Source organism: Vanrija pseudolonga, chromosome 1 (assembly GCF_020906515.1).
Source record: "Vanrija pseudolonga chromosome 1, complete sequence".
NCBI classification, from domain to species: Eukaryota; Fungi; Basidiomycota; class Tremellomycetes; order Trichosporonales; family Trichosporonaceae; genus Vanrija; species Vanrija pseudolonga.
In genome coordinates this window covers 2,958,226-2,975,000 of record NC_085849.1, presented here as the reverse complement: position 1 = coordinate 2,975,000, position 16,775 = coordinate 2,958,226, and the positions used below count along the sequence as shown (strand labels likewise).

Genomic DNA, 16,775 nt, shown 5'->3' with positions numbered 1-16,775 from the left:
ACCAGTGTGCGCCACTTTATCGCGGGTGGGTGGCCAAGAAGGAGAATGACGCCAGAGGCAGCGAGCGTTCCCCCCCTGTGGTCCCTTTGTTGTCCAGGGCCGGTCGACTCCCCGCGGCCCTTGCCCTGCGACGCGAAACGGCCCAAAGACGCATCAAACCTACCTACCATGGGTCAGACAACGAGCCAAAAGCATGCAACTGCTGCATGTTGTGACTTTTGCTCGGCGGCGCTCGGCGGCGGCGACGGCGGTGGCGATTCCCTTCAATGGCGGCGGCGTCGGAGGCGGCGTGCGGTGCGGGGGTCGGTTGGGTCATGCACGCCGACCAACGAGCGCGACGACGTGTCGAGATGCATCATGCTGTGACGACGCTCTCGTCGCCCACCTGTCTGTCACCTCTTGACCCAGAAGCACTCGTTCATTACATTATTCCTTGCTTAGTCTGGACTGATCCTTCCTTATCCTTACTGCTCCTCGTCCTCGTCCCCTTCTCCTAAACCCTTTAGCCATCCTCCTCCTCCTCTCCTCCCTACCCGCTTGGCTGCTGCTGCTGCTGCGACATCACCCACCCAACTTCCCTAACACTTTCGTCACTAGCACCTCGTTGGGTCAGTCGCCAACTCGCGCCGCCCCGTCACGCCTAGCCTCGACATCCTCTCAGCCCATCTCGTCACACCACCACCACGCATCTCACCTCACAATCACCCACCCACCCACACTCCTTTAACCACCACCGCGGGCGACAGCCCAAACCAACACTCAACATGGTCTCGATCCTCTCCTTCTTCACAAAGAAGCGTCCAAAGTCGACCACGGCCGCAACAGCGACACCGTCATCACCGCCAAGAGACGAGACCCGACGGCCCATCTCGCCGACATCGCCGAGAAAGGCCGTAGCACCAGCGTCACGCCCGCCCCAGCGCTTCAAGTCGCTCCGACAGCCCGGCCCATCAGCAAGCACTGCCCGCGGCGATGCGGCGCGGCGCGCCAGCGCCGACCTACCCCGGCGGAGCGGAAGCGGAGGCGCCCAGACCAAGAAGCGTGCCTCCATCCTCCCCGGGACGGATAGCACGCCACCGCGGCTTGTCGTCGACCTGCCATTCGAGGCCCAGTCGGACCAGCAGCTCGGCAGCGGCCTCAGTCTCGGACTCGACGGCGTAGGCCGCACGCCGACGCTCTCGCACGACGAGCGCAGAGCTCTCGACGCGCAGAGATATACCCCGGCCGACCTGGCAGCCGCATGGGAGTGGCTCGGCCCTGAGCTCACGGAACGAGGTGCGTCTTGCGCGGCGGCGGTGGCGTCAGCCCCGTCCCGCCTACCACCGGCTGCGGCAGGGCCGGCGGCTGAATGGGCGAGGGCCTGAGCGTGCGGCGAGCAGAGCAGGCGGCGCATGATGATACATGCTGACAACCGCAGGCGCCGAGACGGTCGGCATCATGCTCCCCCGCCGGCTCGAGGCCGACCGCGACAGGCAACGCCAGCTCATTGCGCTGTTCGTGCTTGCCCGCAGACCACACCTCGCTGCCAAGGTCCAGAGCTTGACCAGCACCTACTCGGATGTCAGCGGTGCCGACGCCGATACCGTCTGGAAGGAGCGCCTGGTCCAGGTCGCAAAGGACACGTCCAACCCCGTCGACCTGGCCGAGGTGCTCAAGACGGTCCTCCGCCGCCTCGACGTCGGCGCGAGGCCGATCATTGACCCGAGCGTCTATGTCCGCTTTGTCCAGCAGGAGCACGCCGCGTCGTACCCCAGAAGCGCGTACGCGACCATGCTCATCCCCCAGCTGTCGTCCGACGTCGCTGGACTGTTGAACGCCGTGTTCGAGGTCTGTAACGCGATTGCGCTGCACGCCGAGACCAATGCCATGAGCGCAGGCCGACTGTGCCACCTCTTTGGTTGGTGGCTGCTTGGTGCCGTGCCCGATGGCGCTACGGGCTGGAACGACCTCTACGACGCTTACAAGCTCGCTGGCCAGCGCGCCGAGCACCTGTTCTACACCCACATTCGCTGGCAGTCGACCCAGCAGAAGATGCCCCGCAGACTGATTCAGCTCATTCTCTCCTACCCCTTTGGCGAGTCGTCGGCGTCTTCAGAGCACCTCCCGCTGCCTCCCGCGTCTACATTCTCTCGCAACGTCCTCCACGTCGCTCTCGGCACCGACTCGGCCCTGCCGCGTGGTACCGACCCTGAGAAGGTGCTGAATGATGCCCTTATCGCGCAGCTGGATGGTGACGCAGAGGCCTCGCAGTGGCTGGAGCTCCGCCAGAAGATTGGCGGTGGATCGGTCGAGCTGGACGACCTGCTCGCAGCTAGCTCGCTTGGTTTCCTCGGCGAGCTGGCCCAGAGCAAGGGCCTCAACTTTACCACTCCTCCGACGACACCAACGCGGATCCCAGACGAGCAGCACTACCACCCCCTCGCGGGCGACAGCGACCGCGTGTTCGAGAACCGCAGAAGGTCCCAGTCGTACGGCGACATCCCCCGTCTCGAGGTCAACGGCAAGGGTAACACCGACTCGTCGCTCGGTGCCATTGCCGAGAGCCCAAGGACACCAGCGGGCAAGGAGCACACGCTATTCCGCCAGTCATCAGCGGCCAATCTCAGCCCCACTAGCCCAGCGCGCCCCGAGGCCTGGTCCGACTTTGAGAAGCTTGGCTTTGGCGACAACTCGTCAAAGCTCAACCTCAACCTGACCCAGCCAATCACGCCGGTCCGCCAGCCGTCGCCTAAACTGCTTGCGCCCCAGCGCAAGGTGGTTGTTCGCGACCAGAAGCCCACCACCTCCTTTGTCATCTCTTCCGAGGAGATTGTCGCGATCGACGATGCCTTTATCCACTTTGTCGAAGATGGCCAGCTTGACCCCGTCGCCTCGGCCTCGTGGCCCCGCTTTGCACTTCTCCGGCTCAACAAGCCGATCCCTTCGGAGGATGAGGAGAACCCCGTCGACCATCTGCTGGTCACGGTCCAGAAGCGCGTCATCAAGCGCCCCCCGTCGATTGATGAGCCGTTACCCGACTTTGCGGCGGAATCTCGCCTTGAGCGGCGAGCTGCCTCCCCAAGCGGCGACAGCCAGGTCTCTCGCTTCAGCACCTTTGGTCTCAAGGACATTGCCAACTCGTTCCGCCGATCAAGCCTCTACAGCAGTGGCGGGCGCCCAGGCTCCCGAATGTCGTTCCTTGCTTCTACGGCTCCTTCCAGAAGCGCCGTCGTCAAGTCCAGCTCGCTGGACCCTGTGACCGAAAAGGCGTCGCGCAACATGTCCAAGCGTGTGTCGACCGCCGCATCCGACACTCCCACCGAGTACACGGTCGGCGAGATGGGCGAGATTGTCATGGTCTCGGCCGAGGACAACAAGCTCGACGACCAGAACAAGAAGGAGGCCAGACTGACGGTCGCTCAGACTCCCGTCACCGACTGGAAGTACTTGAATGAGGGCGGCGCCCATGCTGTGTTCGTCTACAAGGGCCTGGTCCCTTCTCTCCAGGGCAGTGCATTGCGCATCGCCAAGACGCCTCCCGCCAATGCGCCCAGCCCCGAGCTCCGCAAGACCTGGAACGACGAGCTGCTGCCTACATTGATCTCCTCGTCACTTCTCGCGAGAAGCACAAAGGTCAATGTCAGCAAGGAGTGGGTCCAGGAACTTGCGGGATTGGCAGAGCACCTCCGCCCTGATCAGCGCAAGCGTGACTCTGGCATCCTTGCCACCAGCATCGACACGTCGCGCCCTCCCCACATCATGACCGATCTCTCTGCGGCAGAGGCCAGTGCCAAAACGCTGGTCCTCGAGATCAAGCCCAAGTGGGGTTTCCTCCCCCTGGCGGATGATATCACCCCGCTCGAGTCGGTCGAGATCAAGTCTCGCAACTGCCGCTACTGCCTCCATGAAAACTACCGCGGCGCTACCATTGAGCATGGCAGGTACTGCCCCATCGACTTGTACTCGGGCGAGAGCGACCGCGTGCAGCGTGCCCTCGACGGCCTGTGGAAGCAATGGCTGGAGTCTGACGGCGAGAAGAACAACCTCCGGGTCTTCGTCGATGGCAACAAGATTGCGCCCCGCGATGCCCACCTTATCCCCACCGCTGGCTCTGGAAAGGAGCCCCTGGGTACCGGCACCTTCAAGCTCATCGCGCCTCTGCTCGAGTCTTCGGGCGTCCTCCAGCAGCTCAAGAAGCTGCAGCAGACTCTCCAGGCTGGCGACATTTCCAAGCTTGCGGCCGACTACACGGCTGCCAACCCGGGCAAGACGCTCTTTGCCGACGTCAAGGAGCCCACGCCTGCCGAGCTCGAAGAGTTTGTCGCCCTCTACAGCGCGAACCCGACCGATTCGTCAAAGTGGACCCTCCGCCAGCGTGAGATTGCCTTTGGCCTCTCGGCAATCTTCAAGGACTCGTCAATCATCGTACGCTCGGTCCTCAACCCCACCGGCACCGGCAGCTACGTCCTCGTCCCTGACAAGTCGGCCGTCAAGATCATTGACACGGATCTCAAGCCCCTGAGCTCGCTTCCCAAGTGGGCCGAGCTCGACAACAAGCTCTGGCGCCACTGGGCGGCCACACATGCGCCCGAGGTCATCGTCATTGACAAGCACACGCCGACACCGAGCGAGTCGCGTCACGCGAGCCCTACCGCTTCGCGCGTCAACGTTGCTCAGACCAGCCTCGCCGCTGGCGCTCTGGGGGCAGGCGCTGTCGCCGGTCTCACAGGTATTACTGCAGCTCAGCACTCGCCCACGCCGTCCAAGGACTTTGACACCGCCTCCGTCGCCGGCTCCCTCCCTGAGATTGACGCCGCCACCTCGGCACTCGCCAAGGTTGTTGACGCGTCCCCGTCCGCCAAGGCAAAGGTTGACTCGCCATCATCCTCGCCCCTCGCAACGCCTTCCCTCATCGCCGCAATTGGTGACAGCCCGCGCCTCGGCGGCTCGCCCCGCATTCCTGAGTACCCAGCCGTCCCCACGACGCCAAGCAAGGCGCCGAGAGCCGTGCCCGAGGCGCTCCTCGCCTCGCCGGTGCAGCTGCGTGTCGCCGAGCCAGACGCCAAGGTCGCCGAGCCGGAGCCTGTCGCTCCAGTCAAGGAGGCCGTCGTGGAGGCTCCAGCGGTTGCACCTGCCGCGAAGGAGCATGTCGCGGTCCCCGTCGCTGCTGCCGCCGCTGCTGCTGTTGCCGCGGCCGTCGCTGTTCCGGTTGCTGTGAAGGTCGCCGAGCCGACCGCCTCTGAGCCTGAGAAGGCCCCCGTGGTTGAGGCCCCCGTTGCCGCCGCCCCGGCCATTGAGGCTCCGGCTGTCAAGGCGGTCGACGTCGACACTCCTGCAGTCAAGGCTGTTGGAGTCGAAGTCGAGACTCCCGCCGTTGAGCCTGTTGCCAAGCCTACTGAGGTGGAGACCCCTGTTGAGGCGGCCGTCGTCGCCGAACCCGTGGCGCCTGTGGCTACCCCTGCTGCTGTGCCGGCCGTTGTCGACATTTCCGACGAGGCCGCGCCGGCCGCTGCTGAGCGCGTTGCCGCCCCCAGTGTCGAGGCTACAGCCGCCGAGCCTGAGACGGTGGCACCCAAGGTGGAATCCACGCCTGTCGTGGCTCCTTCCACGCCCCCTCAGGCCCCCAAGGGTCTGCCGGTTACTCCTCCCAGGTCCCCCGCCCGTGACTCTCCCGCGGCCGGAAAGGTTGCGGCCAGCGTCGCGTCGCTCGCGGCTGCCGCCGGTGCTGGCGCCGCCATTTCGAGCCGTACCACACCCGACAAGGCCAAGACGTCGTCGCAGACTACGACTGACGAGTCCCCCTCCAAGGTCAAGAAGGGTGGCCTCCGCGCCCTCCTCCCAGGTGTGGTGCGCAAGACGAGCGCCAAGTTCGAGGCGGCCAGCAAGGCCGCCGAGGACAAGGCCCCCGCCGTGCCCAAGCCCCGCAAGTCGTCCTTCACCGCCCCTAAGACCGAGGAGCCGGGTACCAAGACTGGCCTCTTCGGTAAGAAGTCTAGGAAGGCCTCTGCGATCGCCGCCGGAGTCGCTGGTGCTGCCGTTGCAGCCGCAACTGCCGCCGTGGTCGTGGACAACAGCACCAAGAAGTCGGACGCGCCTGTTGAGGTGCCAACGATTGTCGAGCCTGCGCCTGCGGCTGTTGCGGAGCCTGCCGAGACAGCCGCTGAGCCCATTGCTCAGCGCGTTGTTGAGCCTGCGACTGAGCCCGCCGTCGCGGAGCCCGCCGCCGTCGAGCCTGCGGTCGCTGAGGCTTCGGAGCCCTCTGTCCCAGAGCCTGCTGCAGCTGAGCCTGTGGTGCCTGAGGCTTTGTCAGAGCCTGTGGTGGCTAAGGTCGCTGCTACGGAGCCCGTCATTCCAGCGGTTACCACGCCGGCACCGGTCGCCTCTCAGGCCGTCGTGGAGTCCGTCACCGAACCTGTTGCGGAGCCCATCGCCAAGGGTGCCGCGGAGCCTGTGGCCGAACCCATCGCCGAGCCCATTGCTGAGCCCATCGCCGAGCCCATTGCTGAGCCCATCGCCGAGCCCATCGTTGAGCCCATCACCGTTCCCGAGACGATCGCCTCAGAGCCCGTCCCGGAGGAGCCGATCCCAGTAGAGCGTGTTGCCCTCGCGCCTCCCGCTCCTGAGAAGGCCACCGCGGAGCCAGTTGCCCCCGAGCCTGAGGTTGTCGAGATTGCTGCCACCCCAGAGCCTGAGGTTGTCAAGATCACCGCCGATGAGATCCAGGCCCCGGAACCCGCTGCCAACCCCGCCATCGTGGACGCTGCTCCCACGGTCTCCGCCCCCGTGCCCCACCCGGCTGAAGCCACTGTGGAGCCTGTGCAGGACGCTGCCTCTAGCCTGTCCAGCAAGCCATCCAAGGGCAAGAAGTCGAAGGCCAGGCAGGCTGCCGCGGCCACCGCGGTCGGTCTCGCCGGCGTTGCAACTGCCGCCGTTACCGCAGCTGTCGTCACCGATAAGAGCGAGAAGAAGGAGACCGAAGCTGTCACTCCTCCCGCCGTTATTGAGCCCGCAGCTGTCCCAGCTGCACCGGTTACTCCCATCAAGGAGGTCGAACGTGAGCGCCGCCGCTCTAGCGTTGTTACCGAGGCTCAGTGGCTCGCGTCTCCTACGAAGGCCACCTTTGACGACGCCGCCTCCGAGCCTCAGCTCACCGCCAAATCTTCGTTCGACGCTCTCGCTAGCCCTCGTGAGGGTGACGAGATTACTCCTGCTACCACCGAGGACGAGATTGCTCCTGCTACTACCGAGGTTGTCGCCACGCCGGCACCACTGGAGCCCGTTGTTCCCGTCGTTGACGAGCATGCCGCAGTTGCGTCGGCTGCTGAGGACACCGAGACCGCTACCAAGGTCCTGCCCCTGGCTCCTGTTGAAGATGCGCCGCCGGTGCAGTTCCACCCGACTCACTTCAAGCACTACGGCCCCCACTCCGAGAGTGTGCAGGCTGTGATCAAGCCCGCCCCGATTTCGGCCGAGGTCGAGGTCCAGCCCGAGGCCGCTGCCGAGACTTATCCAGCGACAGTCTCCAAGGTTGCGCCTGAGGAGCCTTCGGCTTCGAAGGTTGAGCTTTCGCCCATCGCTCTCGTCACTGGCGCTGCCGCTGCTGTTGGTATCCCTGCTGCCGCTGCGGCAATCGCCAAGTCTGAGCCTCTCACTTCCAAGGCCGTTGAGGAGCCGTCGGATGCTGCGACGCCCCCATCTGAGCCCGCTGTTGTCGAGGTGCCTGCTACCCCCACTACCGCCACTGCGTCGACAGGAGTGGAAACCCCCACTGCGACGCCGAAGGGCGACACCCTCGCAGCGGCTGGCACCAGCGTCTCTGCACTTGACAGCCCCTCTGTGGCTGCGGCCCTGGCGACAGACACTGAGCGTATTGGAGCGTCGGGTCTGCCCCGACCCCGCACGTTCGGCACCTCTCCCGACCTCGCGCAGATTGCCGGCGAGACTCTGCCATCCCACGCTGTCGACCTCGGCGAGCTCGAGCCTGCCGCCATCGTGGCCACCAGAAACATCGCCCGCACCCACGACACCGAGTTCCTCGCAACCGACTACGACAGCGCCGCCGAGTACGCCACCGCCCCCGATACCCCTGCCCTCTCTGACGCTGGGCTTCCCCGCACCGGCACACCGGTTTCATCCGCACTTCCCATCCGCCTGAGCGCGTTCGTCGACCAGCTCGAGGCTGAGAGTGCTGGCTCGGGTCTTCCCGCAGCTGCCTCTCCTGTGGTGCCATCAGTCGAGTCACTCAGCGCCTCGGCTTCTGCCTTTGTCCCCTCTGTCTCGGCGTCCTCATTCACCCCGTCAGCCTCGGCACCATCATTCACCCCCTCAGCCTCTGCGCCTTCTTTCGTCCCCAAGGCCTCGGCCCCCTCCTTTGTCCCCGGCGCCGTGGCCTCGGCTGCCGCCGGCGTTGCCGCCTCCGTCAAGGACGGCAAGTCTGACCTGACGTCTCTCGCCCACGCCGCCACCGCTGGCCTGTCGTCGGACGCCGACCCCAAATCCCACACTCCTTCTAACACCTAGCCTATCTTTTGGCATCACATACGAAAAGTTACAGGACTCAAAACGACCGTTAACGAATAATACCCAGAACGGTGGATCATGCTATTCATATAGATACCTACACTAATAGCCTGTTCATGCATTCCCGCGAGCGCAATGGTATGGAGCGCGAAACAATCTTGATAGTGTCGCTGAGCATTGAGTGGCGGCGGGGCATGAGTAGGCCACATTCATTGGTGGAAACATGGTCTCAAAAGTAGTCACTCTTGCAGAGACAGATCCAAGGAGAGCCATGGTCATCTGACCGCGGTTACCCATAGGCCTGTTTCAAACTCTACACCGAGTTCAACTTCTCCCAGAAAGAGGGTGAGGGGTGCCCTCGAGGATACCTTGACGAACCTGGCACTTGGTGACTCGCGAGCAACACCGCACGCCGAGCAAGAGAGCCGATCTATCGACTCTCAGGAAACAGCCCCATGGCATTTTGGCATCTAGTACCCAAATAATCTGTACAACAACACCGTATCCAGTTCCATCCCTCAAAGCCACATGCATGCATGTCTCGGCCCGAGGACGAAACAGCGAACAACACAACAGTTGCCGAGCAAACTGCCACCTGCCACCATCACTCCCGCGCACGTGGCATTTGATCCCGCCATCACCCAAGCGCGACTGCTTTCGTCGCCGGCCAAACATTGCCCGCTGCCCCCGTTAATCATCATCCTTCCTGTCTCTCGTCTCCACGACATACCCAAAACACACGCACGCACCACAATGTCGCAGCAGCTCCCCAACCTCATGTCGGGGCTGTCGCTCGGCGGCGGGCCAAGCGGCAACAGCCTTGCCCCGCCGCCGCGCAACCCCGCCCGACCGGCCCCTCCAGGCGCCGGCGCCGACGCAAGCCCGAGCCGCCTCCCGCCGCTGATGAAGAAGTACATGAACCCGGGGCTCGTGCGGCCGCCGAACGCTGGGCTCGCGAGCCACCACGCCGAGGCGCAGAGACAGGCGCTGCTCTCGCTCGCGGGGGTGAACGTGTCCAAGGAGAAGCCGGCGGGCAGCACGCCGAAGGGCGCCGGCTCGGGCCCGAAGAGCCCCGAGCCCGCGCACCACAAGAAGCCCGTCCACACGACGCACACGGCGCACGGTATCCACGGCCCGGCGCACGCCTCGTCCGCCCGCTCGCAGGCCAGCTCGATCGCCCAGCCCGCCTCGCACGCCGCTGTGTCTGCGTCGGCTGGTGCCGGGCAGCGCGGGATCGGCAAGTACGACGGCGGGCTCGAGGCCGACGAGGCGAGCAAGGAGGTCGTTACGGGCGAGTCGGCCAAGATCCTCGAGATGGACAGCGGCTCGGCTAACGGGTGAGCAAGCTGTTGTTGGTGATGGTGTGCACAGCTAACTTGCCAGGTCTGTATCCCTCGGCCTCCCCAACTTCCAGATCGGCCGTCCGCTCGGCAAGGGCAAGTTTGGCAGAGTCTACCTCGCGCGCACCAAGGCCGCACCCCACTTCATCGTTGCCCTCAAGTGTCTACACAAGCAGGAGATTGTCGCCGGCAAGGTCGAGAAGCAGGTGCGCCGCGAGATCGAGATCCAGCAGAACCTCCGCCACCCCAACATTCTCCGCCTGTACGGTTACTTCCACGACTCGAAACGCATCTTCCTCGTCCTCGAGTTTGCCGCCGAGGGCGAGCTGTACAAGCAGCTGTCCAAGCTCGGCAAGTTTGACGAGAAACGCAGCAGCAGGTACATTGCCCAGATGGCCGACGCGCTGTCGTACCTGCACAAGAAGCATGTCATTCACCGTGACATCAAGCCAGAGAACCTACTCATCGGTGGGTGATGAAGAGTCCCGCCCGTTCTGACCCACCAGGCCTCAAGGGCGAGCTCAAGATTGGCGACTTTGGTTGGAGCGTGCATGCACCCAGTGACAGGCGGCATACCCTCTGCGGAACGCTCGACTACCTCCCACCGGAGATGGTCGAGGGCAAGGAGCACACTTCCAAGGTCGACTTATGGGCTCTCGGCGTTCTCTGTTACGAGTTCATCGTCGGTGGCCCTCCTTTCGAGGACCTGGCTGGCCACAGCGCCACGTACAGGCGCATCAGAAACGTCGACCTGCATGTCCCCGACTCGGTGTCGCCCGAGGCCAAGGACTTGATCACAAGGGTGAGTGGTGCTGCGGCGTTGGGTGGTGTATTCCTGCTCACACACTTCACAGCTCCTCCGCTACAACCCCGACGACCGTCTTCCCCTAGCCGAAGTGCTTCAGCACCCGTGGATCAAGAAGTATGAGAAGAAGCGCTCGAGCGCCAGCTCGCGGGCGTCATAGCGACAGCAACATTGCCGCCTTTGTAGTTGTGGTGTGCGTCATTGTGCCTGCCTGCTTGTACCCTAGTCCTTTTACTTTCACCTGCCTACTCGTTTGTCGTCGTACCCTATTGTCTAGCATTCCCAGCACATGTATGGCATCAGTTGGATGTGGTAGTGACGGGCCCAAGGGATGTGTGGCGCTACGCCGCCATGTGAGCCCGACAAGACACAACACATGTAAGTGACGCAGCTTGCGTCGAATTGCATACATTCACGTTCACATTGGACATGCACTACATGAGAGTGTCCACGAAACATTGGATCTTGAGTTGGACCGACCATTAAGTCGCCGGCTTTGGTGAAGCCACGGGTTTCCCGTTGAAGACCTTGACGAGGAGGGGTCTCTTCCGGGGCTGCTCGCCAGTCTGGACGGGCGCCGTGGTCGGAATGGGCTTGCTGGGCGGGGCGATACGAAGGAGGCTTTGAAGGCCGGCAATCAACGGCCGGGACCGAGTGCGTCTCGTGATCGTGGGCCCCTCCATACTGCCACTGGTAGTGGCGGCGCCGAACTCTGCGTCGAATGAGCGAGGCGTATCAGCGGGGAGCGGGGGCGGCGATTGCGGTGGCGTGGGGAGCGCGCCCGCGGCCCAGGGGAGTGGGGTGGTGGTGGCCTTTGACAATGAAACCGACTCGTGCCTGTCGTGCGCCGCCACAGGTGTCTCGGGGCACAGGCACTCGGAGGGGAGGTCGAACCACAGCAGCTCCTCGAACAGCTCAGATGTGACGGCCGTGTGGGTGCCGTTTGCGACGTGGGCGCCAGGGACCCCAGGGGGCGACGAGGCAGCGGCGCCAAAGATGCGGGCCGCCTCGTGCAGGTGGCGGTCGAGCTCCGACTCCGGCATGAGCTGGGAGCGTGACTCGTACACCATGTGCCCGGCCTCATACTTTATTGTGTCGAGGCTGAGCGGTGGGGCCACGGGCGTACGGTGCGTCCACATGCCAGACTTGGGGTCGAAGCTGTACTGCGGTAGCAGGCGCCAGCCGTGTGTTGCGATCATTTCAACGGCCGTCACAATGTACCTGAACGCACGCTCCGAGAGTGTGTAGTAGAGCGACACGCGGGTCCATCCCGGCTTGATGCCCATAAAGCCGTCGTTGACCGACGCCTGGCGGTACTTGTCACTGAGGGTCGGAGTGATCTCGAGAAGCCGGTGCCCATACGGTCCGGCACAGGAGCATCCTCCCCTCGCCTGGATTCCGAATAGGTCGTTGAGAAGGGCAACAATAAAATTGTAGTGCAGGTATCTCTTCTTTCCTCTTTGTTTGGTGGTGGCGAGGTGGTCCGAGTGCTGTGAGGCGATGCGAAACGAGATAATTGCAGTGCGCTTGGCGTTCGGGTGGCCGAGAATCTCGATACTGGAGTGGCGGCGCCAGCTTGCGAGTGCGCGCTCAAGGAAGTCCTCCTCGCGCTGCAGAATCAGGTCGTAGCCGACAGCTGGTTTGAGCTGGAAGACGAGACCGGTGCGGATGTTCTCGACGATACCCGGCGTCCCGCCCTCCTCGCGCTCAGTCTTGTGGCGACTGTAGTCGTGGAATGTGGGTGACACAAACAGAACTGTGCCGCCACCAGCGACGACGGGAACACTGTTCTGGATAAGGCTGTTGCGAGCCACGAGGATGCCGGAGGTTCCGACGCCGCCAGCGAACTTGTGAGGCGAAATGAACAGTGCGTCGGCCTGGCCGAGGGTGATGCGGACGTGCGACCCCGAGCCAGCATAGTCGAACATGCTCAGCGCCCCGTGTCTTCGGAGAACCATCGTAATGGCCTCTATGTCGGTCGTGATGCCCGTGACGTTGGACGCCGCGGAGAATGAGCCGATGCGGACAGGCCGGTTCTTGTACTCCTTGAGGCGCTTCTCCAGGTCCGCGACATCAATGCTGCCGACACTGTCCTCCGCAATGACGACGACATCCGCGATAGTCTCGCGCCATGCAATGTCGTTGGAATGGTGCTCGTACGGCCCGATGAAGATTACGGGGCGTTTCTCAGTCGGCAACGTGGCCGAGCCATCGTCGGGAGCGCGTAGACCGAGCAAGCCGATAACTTTTGCTATGGCTGCGGTGGCGCCTGAGCCACAAAAGATGACGCTTGCGTCAGGGCCTGCCCCAACTTCGCGCGCGACAATGGCTCGCGCGTCCTCGCGAAACTTTGTCGTCTGGCGTGCCGTTCCCGAAGCCTCGCTGTGGGTGTTTGCGTAGTGTGGAAGAACTTGACCGCGTATGAAGTCCTCGATGAATGCCACGGCGCGCCCAGACGCTGCCGTGTCGGCGTAGGTGATGCGGCGTGGGCCGAAGGGTCCAAAGGTGGCATGGTCGTCTCCAATGGTGGCGTCGCGAATCTTGGCAATAAGGTCGTCTCTTCCCGGCATGTTTGCGTGTCGACGATAGGAGGAGGATAAAGTGAGGGGAGGTGGAGAGAGTGAAGTGTGGAGACAACAGGCCGAAGAAAATAAGGTGTGGAGGGGAGGGTGAAAAGAGTCGGCTGAAGATAGAGACGGGTGACGGGCCAGGCGGACTGCCGTCAGAAAGCTGACTTGTGTAAACAAGTCAAGTCGCCCGCGGCAGTGCGAGTCCCTGCTTGGACGTCCAAAGGGATGCCCAGTGGCTTGTGCTCCGTGTCTGGGCTGGGATAGAAACAACAGAAGAAGCAAGAACAGACAACAACTGCCGTCGCCCACGCAGAGAGCACAACTCTTGTGTCGCATGGTCACGCGCAGCAGGCTCGGAAGAGTCCCGACGTCGCACTCGTCGTCTCGCACCTCACCGCGCGCGTCCGTGTTGGATTCACGAACAGCTTCTCTTTGTGTGTGTGAGTGTGTGGCGACGTGTGGCATGTCAGGACCACGAGGCGGACGCGCCTGCCGAGCAGGGCCGAGGGGAGACGTGCCTGTCATGGCGCGCGGATCTCTTGGCGTTGTCGTCGATTCGCGCTGCGAGCGACGAGGCTGTGTTGGGCTGACTGCATGGCGCATGGCGTTCGGTTCCTGTCACGTCCCCCTCACTGCCAGTGCCGCTCGTCACAAAGCACAGTGCTGTGACTACCACGATACGCCTCAGGCGGAGCCGCTGTGCCTGCTCGGCTTCTATTTTCGCAGCTGAGGATGCCTGCCGCCTTTGAGCAACCTCGTGAGACGAGACGTGAACGAACCGAGATTGATATTGAGCACCGACACCGACGCGGACATCTGCGGGGCGTCGAGCCAATACACATAGGCACGTCGAGTGATTGCCCTAGGGCGCGGCTCTCTGACCAGGTGCTGAGGGCGGCTGCTGCCTCTCCCACCAGGTGGCCTATCATTCGGCCACGGAGCGGCGAGGCTGACGCTCCCGTCTGAGTCACCTCTGGTGATGAAACACCGCCATGATTCGGCGCCGCCACACTTCTCACGCCAGCCCGTCTATCGATTATGTAATGACAGACATGGCTACAGTGGCTGCTCTTTGGCGTTGCACAGCGCCACGACTGCGCACGCCCTACACACCTGGCATGTATGCGCGCCGCAGATGGACGGAGACACGTGTGATTGCCAGCCAGCAGCCTGTACGCCAGGGTACATCGCCTTGAGCGTGCTGTGAACAGAGGACGATGGGGAGCTGCGCCCGCCGGCCCGTTAGGCCCAAGCCGCCTCCTGCGCATGCATTCTGGATGCCAGGCTGATCCCTTGATTCAGCACTATCCAGTGATGACACTCTCGAGGCGGTATGTGTTGTTGAAGGCAAGCAAATGGGAACACCGGTATCTCGCACTCGGTGAATAGAGAGAGCGTTTGCTGCTCGGCGCTTTAGCCGGCGCCTCTGCCACCTCGACACGGTTAGCCCTTCGTCTTAAGACCAGATAATGTTCATCGTACAACACTCCACTCTGCAGGCGCCTCCACCACGCATGGGCTGAGTCGAGTCTGGCGAGAGGTGGCGTTGCTCTTTTAGCGGAGGCCGACAATCCGGCATCCGTAAGTCTATGAAATGGGGACAAAAGACTTACGGTATGGGGAGGGACCAACTTGTCTCGGCGCCGGGGCGTTGGTCCGGCCGGCCCTAGTCGGCGGCGGTGACATCTCTCTGACGACATGACCATGCGCTTTGATCGGCACGCCGGGGCGAGCACGAGCACGAGCACGAGCACGCAACCTGCTGTCGAACAGGTGGAGCAGCGGAAGTGTTGCGCCGGGACGGAGGTGCTGGAGCCGAACGCCGTGGCCTACTCGCCTCCATCGCTCGGTAGCCCGCGCGTCGGCATGTGAAACTTGACCAGTTCAGCCTGGGCTATCTCTTCATCTTGCATGCTAATTGAGCCGACAGCTAGCTAGCTGTCCAGAATTTTGTTTGGCAGACAGGGCTATGCACGTTGTTGCTTGCAGGTCACTCGCAAGTGTTCACCGTCGCTTGTAGCTTGTGGAGCACGTCGAGTCATACATCCATGTATCTGCAAGGCCTTGTTGCTATCTCTCTCTCTCGCGCCTTGACCCGTTGCTTTTTACATTGTGTGTCTGTGTGTCGCCTGTGCAATATTGCAATTCAAAACTTGTTAGCCGCGGGCTAAGCCGAACAAAGCCACCTGCACTTAAAACTCGGCGCTTGCCTCATTGCAACGACGCCGCTCGTCCGAGATTAGACATTGTCCATCGCTCTGATACATTGCAAGGAGTAAAACTTGCCCAGGCAGCGAGAACATTGACGACAACGACGGCGACGACACGCGCTTCCTCTCGCCTTCTCCCCGCTCCCCCACTGCCCACCATGCCGGCCTACAAAAACAACTACAAGAGCGAACCCTTACCACCCCCGCCGTTCGAGTGCCATCTCCACACTCCCGTCGAGGACTACGACCTCAACTTTGTCCTCCCCGTCACTGAGCTGCGCTCGGACCGCGTGGAGCTCCGTCCCCTGATCGTGTGTATACCATGATGACGAGCAAGAACTGACCCCAACCAGCCCTCCCTTCACGCCCAGCCCCTCCTCGACGGCGTGCTTGCCAACCCTGAGCTCCTGTTATGGCTGGGAGTGACGCGCGAGTGGTCCACCCTCGACGATGTGTGCGACTGGATTGAAACTGTCTGCCGCCGCGACAAGGTGTGTGCGGGCCGGCGGTCTGCAGACGCGCGGCAGTGCCCCGCGGCCTGCGGGCCTTAGTCGACCATCACGCGGCTGGAAACTAACGCGCACAGACGCATCTCCACTATGCCATCTACTCGGCCCCATTGGATCGCCTCGATGCCCCCGTTGAGGAGTACCAGTTCGCAGGCACCGCCGCGCTCATGGAGGCCGACCCCAGCACCATGATCATTGAGATTGGCTGGCTCATCATTCTCGGCCCGTTCCAGGTGGGTAGGGAAGCTGGGGTTGTATGGATGGACACGCCTTGCTGACCATGCACCAGCGCACCCACGTCCTGACGCACACCTCTGGCCTGATGATGCACCGCTCCCTCGACACTCCCGAGCAGGGCGGTCTTGGCTTCCGCCGTCTTCAGTGGAAGGCAAACTCGCTCAACCAGAAGTCGCAGGCGGCTGCTCTGCGATTGGGCTACAAGTTTGAGGGCATTGTGCGCGCCTTTGTCGTCCTCCCCAAGGGCAAGAAGGGTGTCCGTGGTGAGTACTACGCGGCTGCGCCGCACCTCCACTTCCCTCGAGCTGACGATGTCTCAGCTGGCAGACCAGGCGTCCCCAACGCGGACCGCGAGCAGCGCGACACCTGGATGGGTTCCATTACGTGGTTTGAGTGGGAGGAGGGAGTCAACGCGCATGTTGACAAGCTCGTTGCGCGTCGGGATTAGACCTTTCATGTAGATGCGTCTGCGTTCTTTTGAGCATGTAATCACAGTTGTGGGGCCAACACGACGTCGACGTCGACGACAGGGGGGGAGGGGGCGAGAAATCTGGGGGTGGAGGCGGGTGGGGTGGGGGGGTTGATCCGTGCGGTAGCTGGATATA

At 62.9% G+C, this 16,775-nt stretch overlaps 4 protein-coding genes across 4 annotated transcripts; 3 read left to right on the top strand and 1 right to left on the bottom strand.

Moving 5' to 3' along the window:
• Positions 1 to 764: 764 nt before the first annotated feature.
• Positions 765 to 8,499, top strand: IPK1 (Inositol-pentakisphosphate 2-kinase; the record flags this gene model as incomplete). Its single annotated transcript, XM_062767602.1, has 2 exons — positions 765 to 1,275; positions 1,418 to 8,499. 2 exons carry the CDS (start codon positions 765 to 767, stop codon positions 8,497 to 8,499), a joined length of 7,593 nt encoding a protein of 2,530 aa, XP_062623586.1.
• Positions 8,500 to 9,252: 753 nt separating this feature from the next.
• Positions 9,253 to 9,840, top strand: LOC62_01G001127 (uncharacterized protein; the record flags this gene model as incomplete). The annotated part of the gene is made up of 1 exon (XM_062767601.1): positions 9,253 to 9,840. One exon carries the CDS (start codon positions 9,253 to 9,255, stop codon positions 9,838 to 9,840), a length of 588 nt encoding a protein of 195 aa, XP_062623585.1.
• A 1,286-nt stretch (positions 9,841 to 11,126) lies between these two features.
• Positions 11,127 to 13,214, bottom strand: csd (putative cysteine desulfurase; the record flags this gene model as incomplete). The annotated part of the gene is made up of 1 exon (XM_062767600.1): positions 11,127 to 13,214. One exon carries the CDS (start codon positions 13,212 to 13,214, stop codon positions 11,127 to 11,129), a length of 2,088 nt encoding a protein of 695 aa, XP_062623584.1.
• A 2,236-nt stretch (positions 13,215 to 15,450) lies between these two features.
• YIR042C (putative protein) lies at positions 15,451 to 16,673 on the top strand. Its single transcript, XM_062767599.1, has 5 exons — positions 15,451 to 15,735; positions 15,778 to 15,915; positions 16,011 to 16,166; positions 16,223 to 16,433; positions 16,491 to 16,673. The coding sequence occupies exons 1-5, from the start codon at positions 15,583 to 15,585 to the stop codon at positions 16,616 to 16,618; spliced, it is 786 nt and encodes a 261-aa protein (XP_062623583.1). The 5' UTR covers positions 15,451 to 15,582; the 3' UTR covers positions 16,619 to 16,673.
• The last annotated feature ends 102 nt before the right edge of the window (positions 16,674 to 16,775 follow it).

Coding starts and splice junctions, on each gene's coding strand:
- YIR042C (XM_062767599.1), top strand. CDS start 15,583: ATGCCGGCCTACAAAAACAACTACAAGAGCGAACCCTTACCACCCCCG. Junction 15,916..16,010: donor CTGTCTGCCGCCGCGACAAG/GTGTGTGCGGGC, acceptor TAACGCGCACAG/ACGCATCTCCACTATGCCAT. Junction 16,434..16,490: donor GGGCAAGAAGGGTGTCCGTG/GTGAGTACTACG, acceptor ACGATGTCTCAG/CTGGCAGACCAGGCGTCCCC.